This window comes from Pundamilia nyererei, unplaced genomic scaffold, assembly GCF_000239375.1.
Source record: "Pundamilia nyererei isolate P.nyererei 1_Seehausen unplaced genomic scaffold, PunNye1.0 scaffold00204, whole genome shotgun sequence".
In the NCBI taxonomy this organism is placed as follows: Eukaryota; Metazoa; Chordata; class Actinopteri; order Cichliformes; family Cichlidae; genus Pundamilia; species Pundamilia nyererei.
The window spans coordinates 553304-565956 of NW_005187605.1; the positions used below are offsets into that span (position 1 = coordinate 553304).

Genomic DNA, 12653 nt, shown 5'->3' on the forward strand with positions numbered 1-12653 from the left:
TAGCATTGAGCCAAGCATTCCTTTAAGGTCAACTAGTAATAACTTCAAAAATGGTCATAACCATCTGACAAAGGTAACATTATGTACAGCTACTTTCAGTACTGTTAATCAAAGAAAAAGAGTTAATAAATATTTATACACACCTCTCTGTATTTGGATACGAGTTATTATTCATCTCTAGATCTCTTCCACAACGTCTCTTTGTCCCGTCTTCCTCCCTTCAACCCCAACCGGTCGCGGCAGATGGCCACCCATCACCGAGAGTGTTTCTGCTGGAAGTCTTTTCCTGTCAAAAGGGAGTTTTGCCTTCCCCTGTCACAAAGTGCTTGCTCATAGGGGGTCATCTGAACGTTGTGGGGTCTTTGCTCTCCAAGATAAAGTGTCTCAAGGCCACTGTTGTTTTGATTAGGCCCTGTATAAACAAAACTGAATTGCTTTCATTTACCTTTTCCCTCAGACTGAAGCTGCCAAACTGGTGCCAATGGGCTTCACCACAGCTACTGAGTTCCATCAGAGGAGAGCTGAGATTATCCAGATCTCTACAGGCTCCAAGGAGCTGGACAAACTCCTACAGGGTTAGTCTAATGTAGCTCATGCTTCATTGAGGAGATCTCCCTGATTAGCAGTTCATAGTTATGCAGCAAACACAATGCCAGTGATGGTTATGTGCCCTAAGCTGGTTTTATTAGATTTAAACTAGGGATGTTCCTCGTGACCACCATTTAAATAAAAGTTGCAAAACAAAACAATAAATCATGCAGCCATTTTTTGTTTACTTATCAGAACTCGGGCAGCAGCAGGGAGGCCCAGCCTCGCACATCAAATTTAAACCTTTTTGCTCTCCTACAGGTGGGATTGAGACGGGTTCCATCACAGAGATGTTTGGAGAGTTTCGGACGGGGAAAACCCAGCTGTGCCACACACTCGCCGTCACCTGCCAGGTACAGTGTGTTCAACAAACCTAAGTGGTGCCAGAAGAAGTTAGAAAGCCAGTTTCTATCATCAGCGTGTGTTATGGAGGATCACAAGCAGCTCGCTCAGAAACTTTTAGGATTGCTTTACAAATAAGTTGTTGATCTAGAGAGATGTAACCATGGTGACCGTCCACAGCTACCCATCGATCAGGGAGGCGGAGAAGGCAAAGCCATGTACATCGACACAGAAGGAACCTTCAGACCAGAGAGACTGCTCGCTGTTGCCGAGAGGTGAGATGGTGCTCCTTTGTTTTCAGCATTCAATTCAGAGGTCAAAGAAGAAGTAACTGACGCAGAATAAAAATCTATAAACCCGTCATTTATTTCCACGTTGTTGATTTTATTACTCTTATTGGAGCTGTATGTGTTATCTGTCTGTGCTGTCAGGTATGGGCTGGTAGGCAGTGACGTTTTGGATAACGTGGCCTATGCCCGAGCCTTCAACACAGACCACCAGACTCAGCTGCTCTATCAAGCTTCTGCAATGATGGCGGAGTCCAGGTTAGTCACAAACTTACAGACTGTGTAGAAGTGTTCAGGTGAATCATTGAAGGATAGTTATTTTTATTTTTTTTGCCTAATTTCACTTAACCAAAAACTAGGAAGTGCAGTGAGAGGACATGTGGAAACTTGGCTCCACGGTAGGACTGAAAACTGGATGTAAATGTCATGATTTATGTAAGATGCACAGAGCCTATATTGTATAATGGTTTCAACGTGGAATGTCTTCATGTTTGTCCATCAGCTCGAGTGAATTTCTGAATTCAATTTTGAGTTTTAGTTAACCCTAGCTGTGACGGTGAGTTTGGACTGACTCGAGAAATGAAATTGCTTCTCAGTCATTTCTTAAACATTAGTCAGATTAAAAAACGAGAAAAATGCTGAGAAAGTTCACGTTTGATTTTAATCAGATTATAAAATGTCTTGAATCACAAAATCACACAGACAGATTTAATATTTTCCAATGATTGTAGAAGTAACGAAGTAATTTCTTATCCCGATAATAACGATCTGTATCATAATATAGTGCCTTTCTTTGTAAATTCAGCTCATACTTTATACTAATAAACAATAATACTGTTTTCTTTTTTACATTTAATTGAAATAATCAAAAATGAAATGAATATTGGCCTTAGTGATACACACTGGCTGCCTCTCCTATCATCACTGCTCCTGTACGGTCGTCAGAAAACCAGCCTGTGTGCAAACGTCAGAGTGTGCAGTCTCTGATGAAGTGCACCGTTCAGCTTGTCTAGATATCTGTTGTCGCAGTGAGTGTTGGACAGACACTTGTGATATAAATGTGGGAACCCGACTTGTCGAGTGTTTCGACCAATGTATAAAATTGTAATGGCTGCCATTTTCTCCATGAGTCTTTATTCTATGGTGCGCCACAGGTACAACCCCATTTAGGAACAGTCCCCATTTGTTTTCGCTGGTGGTGACTATTGCAAACTGTCATCTTGCAGTAAACGCTGTGTTTTGCAACCCCACAAAATAAATGATAGATGTTTTAATAGGGTATCATCATACAGCCCATCTTAGCTGGTTTGTCTTTTTAATCAAGGAAACTGACTAAAGAGGGGTTTTTTTGTTTTGTTTTTCATGTAGTCTGCGAAAAGCATGATCTTGTTTGAGTCGTTTCATCATTTATGTATCATAAAGGTTTTTAAGCCCGACTAGGGTCTGACATTGGCATGTCACACATACGATAAACTGTAAGATCTGAGTGGGAACGTGCAGACTAACACTATTTGTCCCTGTGTTTGTCAGGTATGCTCTGCTGATAGTAGACAGTGCCACAGCTCTGTACAGAACCGACTACTCGGGCAGAGGAGAGCTGTCAGCCAGGCAGGGACACCTGGGCCGTTTCCTGCGTATGCTGCTCAGGCTGGCGGACGAGGTCAGCTCTCACACCCTGACAGATTCTTTAGTTTGAATTGTACACTCCACGAATCAGTGATCGCCTCAGGTGCCAGTAGTGTACAGATACTTGTGTTAACTATACTGTGGTTAAAGTTAAAGTACTAATTGAACTGATATAATAAAAGTAGAAAGTAGGTATTTGGGGCACATCTTGCCCAAGAATATTTGGCATGCAGACTGGAGCAGACGAGTATCGAACTACCAACCTTTCAATTAGTAGGTGACCTGCTCTACCAGCTGAGCTACAGCCACCCCCAATATATAATAAAATCCTATTCAGAGCTAATATTATGGATCCCAAATCCGCTGTAGCAGGGTCTCTGTTCACACATGCTGCTTATCAGGCACCTGACTGTCAGCACCTGGGCTATCATGGGCGCATCCAATATGCTAAACTCTGCTGCTCAACCCACAAATGCATTTTCCTTACTAATGTGGCACCCTTTAAAGGAAACTAATAAGCTTTCTAATGGTATACGATTTGTCATCAAGAAGAATTGTTACAAAGAAAGACCAAACACAAATTAGCTTAATTTTTCTTAATCATAAGATCAGTTTTAGTGGTGCAGTGTGGGGAATTAAATCACTTGGAATAATTTCTACTGTGAGTAGATTTAGTGTTTAGGATTTAATCAGCTGAATTTAAGATGATGCAAGCAGACATTCCCTGAGTTATAAAGGTGGAATTCAGTGAGTAAATCTAATCAGCATGATCTCTGAGTGAACTTAGTTGGATCAGATAAAAACATACTGTCTATACTCTGCATGGAGCTTTTCACCATTCTGCGCTTGTGAATGGCTGACAAATTTTAAAACATTGCTTCTATAGTTAAATATATGCTGCATTACCAAAAATGATTACTTTTAGTGGGCACAGACATAAATCACTCTTTAGGAAGAAAAGCAAGAAAACGCCTCAGTAAAATAAATTGATGTAACTGGAAAATATACATCAATGAAAATAAATGTAAAAAAATATTTAGAAGTAAAAATGTTCAGATTAGTGTTAAATGTATGTAAATGGTTGAGCTCATTTTAAATAATTTATATTCTGCTAAATATACAGAATCACTCTATAAATTACGTTTGCAGCAGCCGTCCTGTGAGGATCTGTTATCAATCTATTTGACTATTTCTAGTTTTTGTCAAAAGAATTATAAAGTCAGTGAAGAAAGTGTGTGTGTGTGTGTGTGTGTGTACACAAAGTTTATAAAGTGTGACTGTTGACAGGTGTGTAAATCTACAATGGATGAGCTGAAGCTGCCTCACTCATGTATGTATCTAAGACATAACTTTTGCCCGACCTGTCAACAGTTTGGCGTTGCTGTGGTGATAACCAACCAAGTGGTAGCACAAGTGGATGGAGCAGCCATGTTTTCTGCAGATCCTAAGAAACCAATCGGCGGCAACATTCTGGCCCACGCCTCCACCACACGGTGTGTTTTTATTCACGATGGAAGTATGATGTCACCACAGGAAGATGACACTCTAACAGTGCTCTCTTCTTCACAGCCTGTACCTGAGGAAGGGCAGAGGAGAAACAAGGATCTGTAAAATCTATGACTCGCCCTGCTTGCCTGAGGCTGAAGCCATGTTTGCCATCAACGCTGACGGAGTGGGCGATGCCAAGGACTGAAGCAGCAGGATGTGAGACGCACCTGCTGGATCTGCGTGTGTTTGTCTCGTCACACTGTCACGTTTTATTTAATTGTTTGATAAAGACGATCTAGACAGTCTGTGGCGACAGACGCATAACTGTATATATCTATAAAACGCAGGCTGCTCCTGATCTGATGGGACATTTTTATTCTATAACTGCACCAACATGAAGCTGACTAAAGAGAAGTCATGAATAAAGAGTTGGATGCAGGAGAGGTCAGCAGTCATTCCATGTAAAGTATTTCAAGTAGATTTTCTTTCTTCATTTCAGATTTAGCTAATGTGTTGCCATAAATGGAAAAAGAACTTTATTAAACAGTATCTGCATTTCACACAGTGCATAATAACGTCTCTGAGTACTGAGTCTTTTTGTCTCACTCCAACAGCAGACACTGCAAAATGGACATGTGATAACATAAACAGTTCAAAAATATTCAACTTCATACTGATGAGCACACAGGGCTCCATGCACTTACAACAAAGACTTCAAACAAGTGGTCCATTTTAAACTACATGTTACACCAGGGAGTCCATAAGGTTTGAAAGAAGCCAGTGTGCTTCACCTGATCACACCTGAAGGCCCAATCTTTACACAACAAGCATTATAGTACAGAACCGAGTGAAATGGTCTTATTCCAGAGCTTCCTCCTTCCCTTAAAGCTCTGCACGTGTCCCGGGATTAGTAGTTTCAGTCATCAAGCTTGAGTCAGTCGTTTTTCAAACCAAACACAGCATGCCCGTTGAATTCAGATGGGAGGTGCTGAAGAACGTTAAATATAGCAGATTGAATACATGTTGATGCAAAGAAGTTGACAGAAAACAAAAATCACACTCATCCATCAATGAAGGAAAGTCTTTCTGCAGCTCAGCTGTTTCTGGCCGTTAAGTCCTGAAGCTCTGCCTCCAGTTCACATGTTTCTTGATCCTTTGAATAGAAAAGGCATTGTGGTGAAAATGCTGCAGCTATGAATTCAAATGTGGACAGGATGTGTGCTCTTACATTCTCAGTATTTCTAGGCATCTTCAGCGCCAGCTCAGCCCAGTTTGTGGCTTCGGAGATGTTCCCCAGCTCTTTGTGACACTGTAAACCAGACCCAGCCACAGTGAGTTTCAGTTCCTGATATGACCATCAAAGAAAAAGACCTGACGGCAACAACTGTGCCGTGATTATTACCTGCCTTTTGTCATTTTCAGTTCAGTGTTTTTGGATGTAAATGAACAGACGTGTCAGTAGATATGGGACCTATTAACTCGCATCATCGTCTTTTAGGCATTACAAACATTTCAGTCTCTTCCGGTCCCAGCTTCACTAACTTTAAAGATTCAAAGTGAACTTCCATTTTTCACAAAATAATGAGGACATCATGTTAACTCACATGAATGCAAACATGTAAAAGTCACTGACAGATGATCACAAGAGTCTGCTGTAGGGTGTGAGTTTGGACTTTAGCACTTTAATGTGTGTGAACCATAAATCATAACTGTACAGTGTGAGATCAGCTGATCTGATATTACCTTGGCGATGTAAAGTCTCACAGTCTTGGAGATACCTGGACTGAGCTCCTCTGCCTGCAAGTTAACACAAAAGCAATTCATCCATCAAACATCGTGTGTGTGTGTGCAGTCACACATCTGCTCAGAAATGGACACAAAACGAGGCTAACTAAGATTTGAGACATACAACATCTACTTTTCTTATTTCCCAGGCCGCACATTCATCTTAAAGAACTGCAGCAAGTGCATAATAAAGACGAGTTGTTCAGTCATCCTCCCTCAGTGGTACTGCACCTGTGCATCCTTTGAATATAGCTCCTTCTATAAGCCTATGAGATTCAACTGATTTCTGAGACACGCCCAGTCTGTTACGCTGATCCCTCCTCCATCCTACTCCTTCACACTGCCAGTGTGTCCTTATTAGATACAGCATATACTGCACATAATTGCCATAAGCCACGAGGAGAATGTATTTTGGGTCACCAGTCTACCACCGATTTGAACTCAAAAGTCAGAAAATTCATACCTTGAGGAAGCTCTCAAGGGCATCATGCAGGGTGGAGGTGGGGGTGCTCTGGTAGTGGGCAACAGCTGCCTTCTTTTCCAACCAGTCCAGAGTGGCTACCTACAGACACACAGACAAAGCACTGAAGCGCGCAGAAATCTCTGACATCAGGATGGTAGCAGGTGCGTGCAATAACTTCAGAGTCACCTGATAACACCATCTGCCAAGCAGGTAGAAACACATGGGGTCATCATCTCTGAGAGCCAGTGCTCGATCCAGATGCTCCTAGACGGGGGAATAATGATCACAATAAGTCCAGCTGCTCTACGCCTACACTGCTGCCGTGCAGCAGGTCTGCCTTTCTTACCTTCAATATGCAGCTACTCTTCAGCTTGCTATGCATGCTCTCATGCTGTGAGGTCAGTCCAGCCAGCATGGCAAACCTGGAGCCACAAACAGAAAAAGCAAATGCTCTCTGATGGGAGCTCAAACCCAGTGCTCGCTAGAAGCTCTGTGTTCACAGGGATTTACCATTTGTGACACTCTGCATTCAGGCCATTCTTCTTCAGGGCCAGCTCTGCCTCATCTCGACCTGCAACATGAGCTCACAGGTTAACAACAGCCTGTCTATGAAAAATCAAAGAAAGCATGTCAGGAAGAGTAGTTGTTGTGCTCTGATACGGCAGCATGGTTTCCATCAGTTTGAAGGAGCACATGTAAACTCCTAGCAATGATTCACCCAGTCCACCGGACGGTTAGTATATTACTTAAACACTAATATAAAGGTTTTCTACACCCAGACATCTCTGAACACACAACATGTGGAACCTTGAACCAGACAGGTTAGGGCAGCAGAAGACCTTACCAGACCCCTCTCCTGTCAGCTAAGAACAGGGAACTGAGTCAATTTTTGCTGCAACATTCAAATGGTACTTGGTGGAAACGATGTTATGATATCGTTATGAGAGGCTCTGTAATACTGTACAACAGATTAATGGGACAGCAGCGCAGAGGCTTCAGAACTCGCCTTATAATCCTCTGGTTTCCATTAAATAATCCAGTGACAGTTGTCAGTATTTTATTTCAGCAAATGCTTTGTGGCAACTGTCATGTTCAGGCTTAGATAGAATCTAAGAATAAGGAAATTTAGCCCAAAGAGCCAAACTTCAGAGATTCCTCACTAATAGTATTTGAAGCTTTTTGTAAGGTGCAGTAACAGTATGTGTTTGTCCATTACCCTGCTGTGCATAGGTCTTCTTCTCCTGTTTGTCTTCAGTGGAGTCATACATATCCCTGTAGGCTCGAGCCAGTCGCCATAGAAACTCCCTGCTGTCTCCATACTGCAGACCCAAAAAGAGGAAAAAAAGAGCTACTCATAGACGAGCACCAGCTTACATCAGTGAACTTTTACAGACACACGTTTCCAGCAGGTCGCTGAGGTCATGTAATGTGGGGCCTACTCATTGTGCATCATACGAGGATTAAAGCTGATGGTGACAGAGCTTTTTGTCACCCTGGTTCCAGAAACTGAAGCTCTCTCCCTCTGAGCTTGAGATCTGTTGACTGACTGGTCTCTTTTAAGAAATAACTAAAAACTCACCTTTGAGACATACATTTAGTTAACTCTTTCTTTTGTAATACTCTGATATTTTTGTTGTGAAGCACTTGAGTACGAGCTCAGTCAGACTGTGTTTGTCTGTAGTTCTGACTCGGGCGAAGATCGGAACACATTTTATTGCTAAAAAATTCCAAAGTGTTCCATAGTTTTCATACATGTATATTTTATTTTAATTTTATTTAAGATATGAGCAGTGCCTTTTCCCTTTGAGACCATTATTTGATTTGAATTTTCATTGGTTCACTTGATATATTTATTCTTCTACGTCTGCTCTTTGCAATGACCCATTGTCACAAACAACACTCATATCAAATCAGCGTTAATGGTCATTACACGCATCATTAGCTTCTTGTCATGTGACCACCAACAAGCATCCTGTTACTCACTTCTGCTCTGTTGTCCATTAGTAGTCGAAAGCCTTCTGCTTTTAAACTGGCATCTCCTGTGTGGAGGATGTCACTCTGAGCCAGGAGGAGAGCCAGCTCCCCACTGGGAACCTCGCTCATTAGCTCCTCCTCCTCCTCATCTTCCAGCCCCCTCTCTTCAAGCTCTTCCTCTTGGGAGACATCCTGGCGGAGGGTAAGGACTGTGGCACAGCTCCTGTCCTCATCCTCAGACTCTTGCTCAGGCTCCTGCTCACCCTCCTCTCTGTCCGTGTCACGATCAGTGTAGTCTGATTCGGCATAGGCCGTGGAGTACCTGGGATACAGCGAAGACCACCTCATATTTATTTGGTGACTATAAATATGTTCTCAAGGGTTTCATCCAGGTTTTATGTATTCACTATTTCTGTAGATAGTTTTTGCTTCACAGCACGTTCTGAAATATAAGTCTCTGACATTTCTGCTACTGTTCCAATCAGAGGTGATCCGGTTGAGGTATGTGTTATTCCAAACACTGAAAGTCTATATTTTATTTTGAAAGGTCAATGCTGCCGACCTTCCTGTTTCCTGTCATTGTCAGCTGGCTGTCAATGAATGGCAGCCAGCTGACAGGAGACCCCGAGAACCCCTTAACAGCACCGTGCGAGCCTGTCTTCACATAGGGAAACACAGAAAAGGGACCATGCTGCCTCGTTAGCATGTACCAAACGCTGCATCAAAAACCTGAACAATAATAATAGTTTGATAAATTAGTCCCATTCTGGAAAAGAACACAACACTGTTTAAGATACGAGCTGGAGACTCCAGTGAGAGTTAGCATCTCTAATTGTCTTACAAATTAACAGCAATAAGCTTATGAAGCCTGCAAACAAACCCATTTAAAAAGCCACACACTTGAATCCTTGCCCGACTAAAGCAGCGTACTACAAAGCCAGATTACTGGCTTAGTGAGCTCTGTCAAGTTTTCTGTGCCATGAAAGTGGCTGTTTTACCTGGTTCAATCACCATGGTAACTTTGGCTAAACACTAACATGGAGAGGAGCAAGTTTCTGTTCAGAGTGTGGATTTAAAGTCGTCTGGAAGCGCCATGTTTTCACTGATTCTCATTGAGCTTGCAGCATGTTTTCAGTGCTTTTAACTAAAGAGTCTCTGCATCTATGCAGGTTTTAGTCGTACCTGACTACAACCACTGAATGGAGCTCAGCATTGAGCCAGGAACTCCTCGTGGCCCCGGGAGCTAATTGTGGCTCCATGAGCTCCTCCTGTATTACTTATTCATGCATTGTCTAAATAACCTGTTGTGATATACGATTCTAATCTGCTGATCAGCCTCTTTTACTCTGCTGGAACTGCAGCTGCAACAACACAGAACACGTGTTCAATGAATCTTCATTCATTTCACTGTGATCTACACCAAACGTCAGTGATTTCCATGTCTTCTTTATCAGGCTTCTGTAAACTGGAATTAAAATATTTATTTTACCACTCAGAAATCACCAGATTAATGATTTTCTCCAGCATTCATCTCTTGCCTGATTTACAACGCATTTTAATTTCTTTCGAGATTTTTCATCACTATCGCATCACCATCACCAGGCAACATCTCTGATTGGAGTAGGTGACACTCGGAGGGATCATTTAATGTGGAAGAAGAGTTACATGAGCCTCAGAAAGCCCAATTTCACTGAGACAGCTCATGACCACTGTTGTGACACCTGCTATATTTTACAGAGCAAGCCTGGCTATGTTGACCTTTGTTTGTAGAGTACCCCTCAGAGACATTTTATCACATGGTTTGTCCAGAAGATCTTATTCAGCTATCCTCTTTCAAGTCCTTTCACTGAACAGAGTCTGGTGTAAAGCTGAGAGCCGTCTTCATGGTAAGCTGCTAACTACATTAACCATCATTTAAGATCCTTCTTACACCTTCAGATGTCTACAGGCATGTCTGTAACCAGGCTATGGCTCCCAGGTGAAAATCCATTAACACGCACATAAATAAAAATAATGACCCTTTACTTTAATAATGTTCAAATAGAGTGAAAACAAGCAGAACATATATCATTTCCTTTTCAAACAGGGACTGAAACACAGTGAGCTTCTTAGTGTTTTCAGACTGAAGGGTTTCTGTTTTCTTGTCATGTGACTTATGTTACCTAGTTCACACTGCCTGCCTTGCAGAGAGACAGCATATCTATGGATCTTTGCTGTGCAGAGACAGGAAGAGAACACAGTGTCTGTAGTTGAAACAGTCATGCCCGATGCCCATAAACTACTTGCTGATCAAAATCAAAGTTCACACAGGCCTCTGGGAAATATCCTGCTGCTCCCAGTGAAGGTCTGTGTACAAAACACCTGACGCATAATGTAAGAATTTATCAAAAGTGAGTAAAGCATACTGTGCTGAGCCAATGACATACCCCCCTTCACTGGTCTCTCCACAGGTGCTGGCCATGCCCTGGCTGGCAGTGAAGTAGGTAGAGCTGGACGAGTCGGCACGCTCTCTGTGGACCGCATGACGCCGCCGCCGTACACGCTGGCTGTCCTCCACTCCCTTTCTGAATGGGAGGAGGATCATTACCCAAACAGCCCAAACAGTTCTCATATAAGCACTCAGCCCCCTGATATGCACACTTAACAATGTGATGCACCTAAATTACTTTTTTGAAACTGAAACCCACATATGTATTTGTGCAGATGGGAAATCCAACTGGAACGAGCAAAACGCAAACTTTGGGTTGATTCTGTTCACCTGCACGTGGCGTTCCCAGTCTCAGCTGAGTGCAGGTTTCCAACCTTATAAACAGTGAGTGACGAGACGTTTCTCCCACTGAAAACGTGACCCACAGCTGAACAGAATCCACCTTTTGGGATTTACATACCTGGATGATTGTGCATGCATCAAGACACAAACTTTGGAACAGTGTTTACTAAGACTGAAGATTTCCAGGGTCCTCATTTCAATACATTTGACTTCCAGACTTTGTCTTTTTTAAAGCAGTCTTGTTCTCCAGCTTTGCAGATCCTGTTTATTTGTTTGTTAAGCTTCTGTACTCTGAAATATGAATCATTAAAGCATAAAAAGAAACCTAACTTGAGGGATGAACCAGTGTTGTCTCACATGTACAGATGACTTAGCAAAGAACCAAGTTTGATGCAAAAAACAAAAACACATTATTTGTTCCATTACTTTACTCAAATCGATGAAAAATATCAAAGATAACACAGCGTGAAAGACACTAAACAGTTAGTAGATGGAGGATTTGGATTCTTGATCCAGTGTCATCTGAAAGTGTCTGCTTGGAAACACACTGATAATACAGTAAAAGCAGACTTGGATACAAAAACATGCAGTGGAGAACTACCAGTCATGAATGGGCCTCCCCAGAGCCCTACCTCAATATTATTGAAGCAACGTGGAATCATCCACACAAAGAAGAGCTTTGTCCTTCAGGAAGCTAGGAGTGCTGTTCCTGAAGACTACTTAAAGAGATGACAGAAAGCTGCCTCAGCTGAAGAATAAAGGTGCTCACACCAAATACTGACTATGGCCCAGTAAAGAACTGAGGGGCGACACAAGACCTCTGCACAGTACTGCAGGACAGATTCTATGTAGCTCACCATAGTTCAACTCACTTGACATCCTGAATGATCTGCCAGGCAATGTCCTGTAGACCTCCCCTGAGCTCAGCTACCTCTGAACGTAGAGACGCCACGCAGTTTAGCACTTGGTCCAGCTGGTTTCTCAGCTCCAGTTGCTGCTCTGGGGAAAGTCCCTGAACCACAGCCTCCACTGCTGCCAGAGCCTGCTGCTGGGCCTCCATCTCTGAAGACGGAGACAGGAGTTACTTGTTTCAATTTAATAAGTACTGTACCCATATCTCCAACCTGCCTCCAGGTTGCAGTGACAATGATACTTGTGGCCTGGGCTATCTGGAATACCTCCACTGGGAGATTTTAGTCAGCACAAAAGGCATTACAACTTAATATACAGGTACAGCTAACCTATTAATCAGTTTATAACAATAATGTAAATCTTATTTTTAAAATGCCAGTCTGAAAAGGAGACGTGCTATGATCATAATATATATATA

At 42.4% G+C, this 12653-nt stretch overlaps 2 protein-coding genes across 5 annotated transcripts in view; one reads left to right on the forward strand and one right to left on the reverse strand.

Moving 5' to 3' along the window:
- The window catches only part of rad51b (RAD51 paralog B), a 7639-nt gene extending 2748 nt beyond the window's left edge, over positions 1-4891 (forward strand). For both annotated transcript variants that reach the window (XM_005747780.1, XM_005747779.1), the window contains exons 4-10: positions 458-575; positions 850-941; positions 1111-1205; positions 1362-1475; positions 2748-2877; positions 4215-4336; positions 4413-4891. In XM_005747780.1, the coding sequence (XP_005747837.1) occupies positions 458-575; positions 850-941; positions 1111-1205; positions 1362-1475; positions 2748-2877; positions 4215-4336; positions 4413-4536 (795 nt within the window). In that variant the 3' untranslated portion in view covers positions 4537-4891. The remainder of the gene's footprint in view (positions 1-457; positions 576-849; positions 942-1110; positions 1206-1361; positions 1476-2747; positions 2878-4214; positions 4337-4412) is intronic.
- The window catches only part of rmdn3 (regulator of microtubule dynamics 3), an 8562-nt gene continuing 761 nt past the window's right edge, over positions 4853-12653 (reverse strand). For 2 of the 3 annotated variants that reach the window (XM_005747776.1, XM_005747777.1), the window contains exons 2-12: positions 12196-12385; positions 10980-11117; positions 8563-8875; positions 7796-7898; positions 7090-7150; positions 6926-7001; positions 6766-6843; positions 6580-6678; positions 6075-6128; positions 5560-5640; positions 4853-5484 (exon numbers count right to left, since the gene is read on the reverse strand). In XM_005747776.1, the coding sequence (XP_005747833.1) occupies positions 5425-5484; positions 5560-5640; positions 6075-6128; positions 6580-6678; positions 6766-6843; positions 6926-7001; positions 7090-7150; positions 7796-7898; positions 8563-8875; positions 10980-11117; positions 12196-12385 (1253 nt within the window). In that variant the 3' untranslated portion in view covers positions 4853-5424. The remainder of the gene's footprint in view (positions 5485-5559; positions 5641-6074; positions 6129-6579; positions 6679-6765; positions 6844-6925; positions 7002-7089; positions 7151-7795; positions 7899-8562; positions 8876-10979; positions 11118-12195; positions 12386-12653) is intronic. The other variant, XM_005747778.1, reaches the window with a different exon arrangement.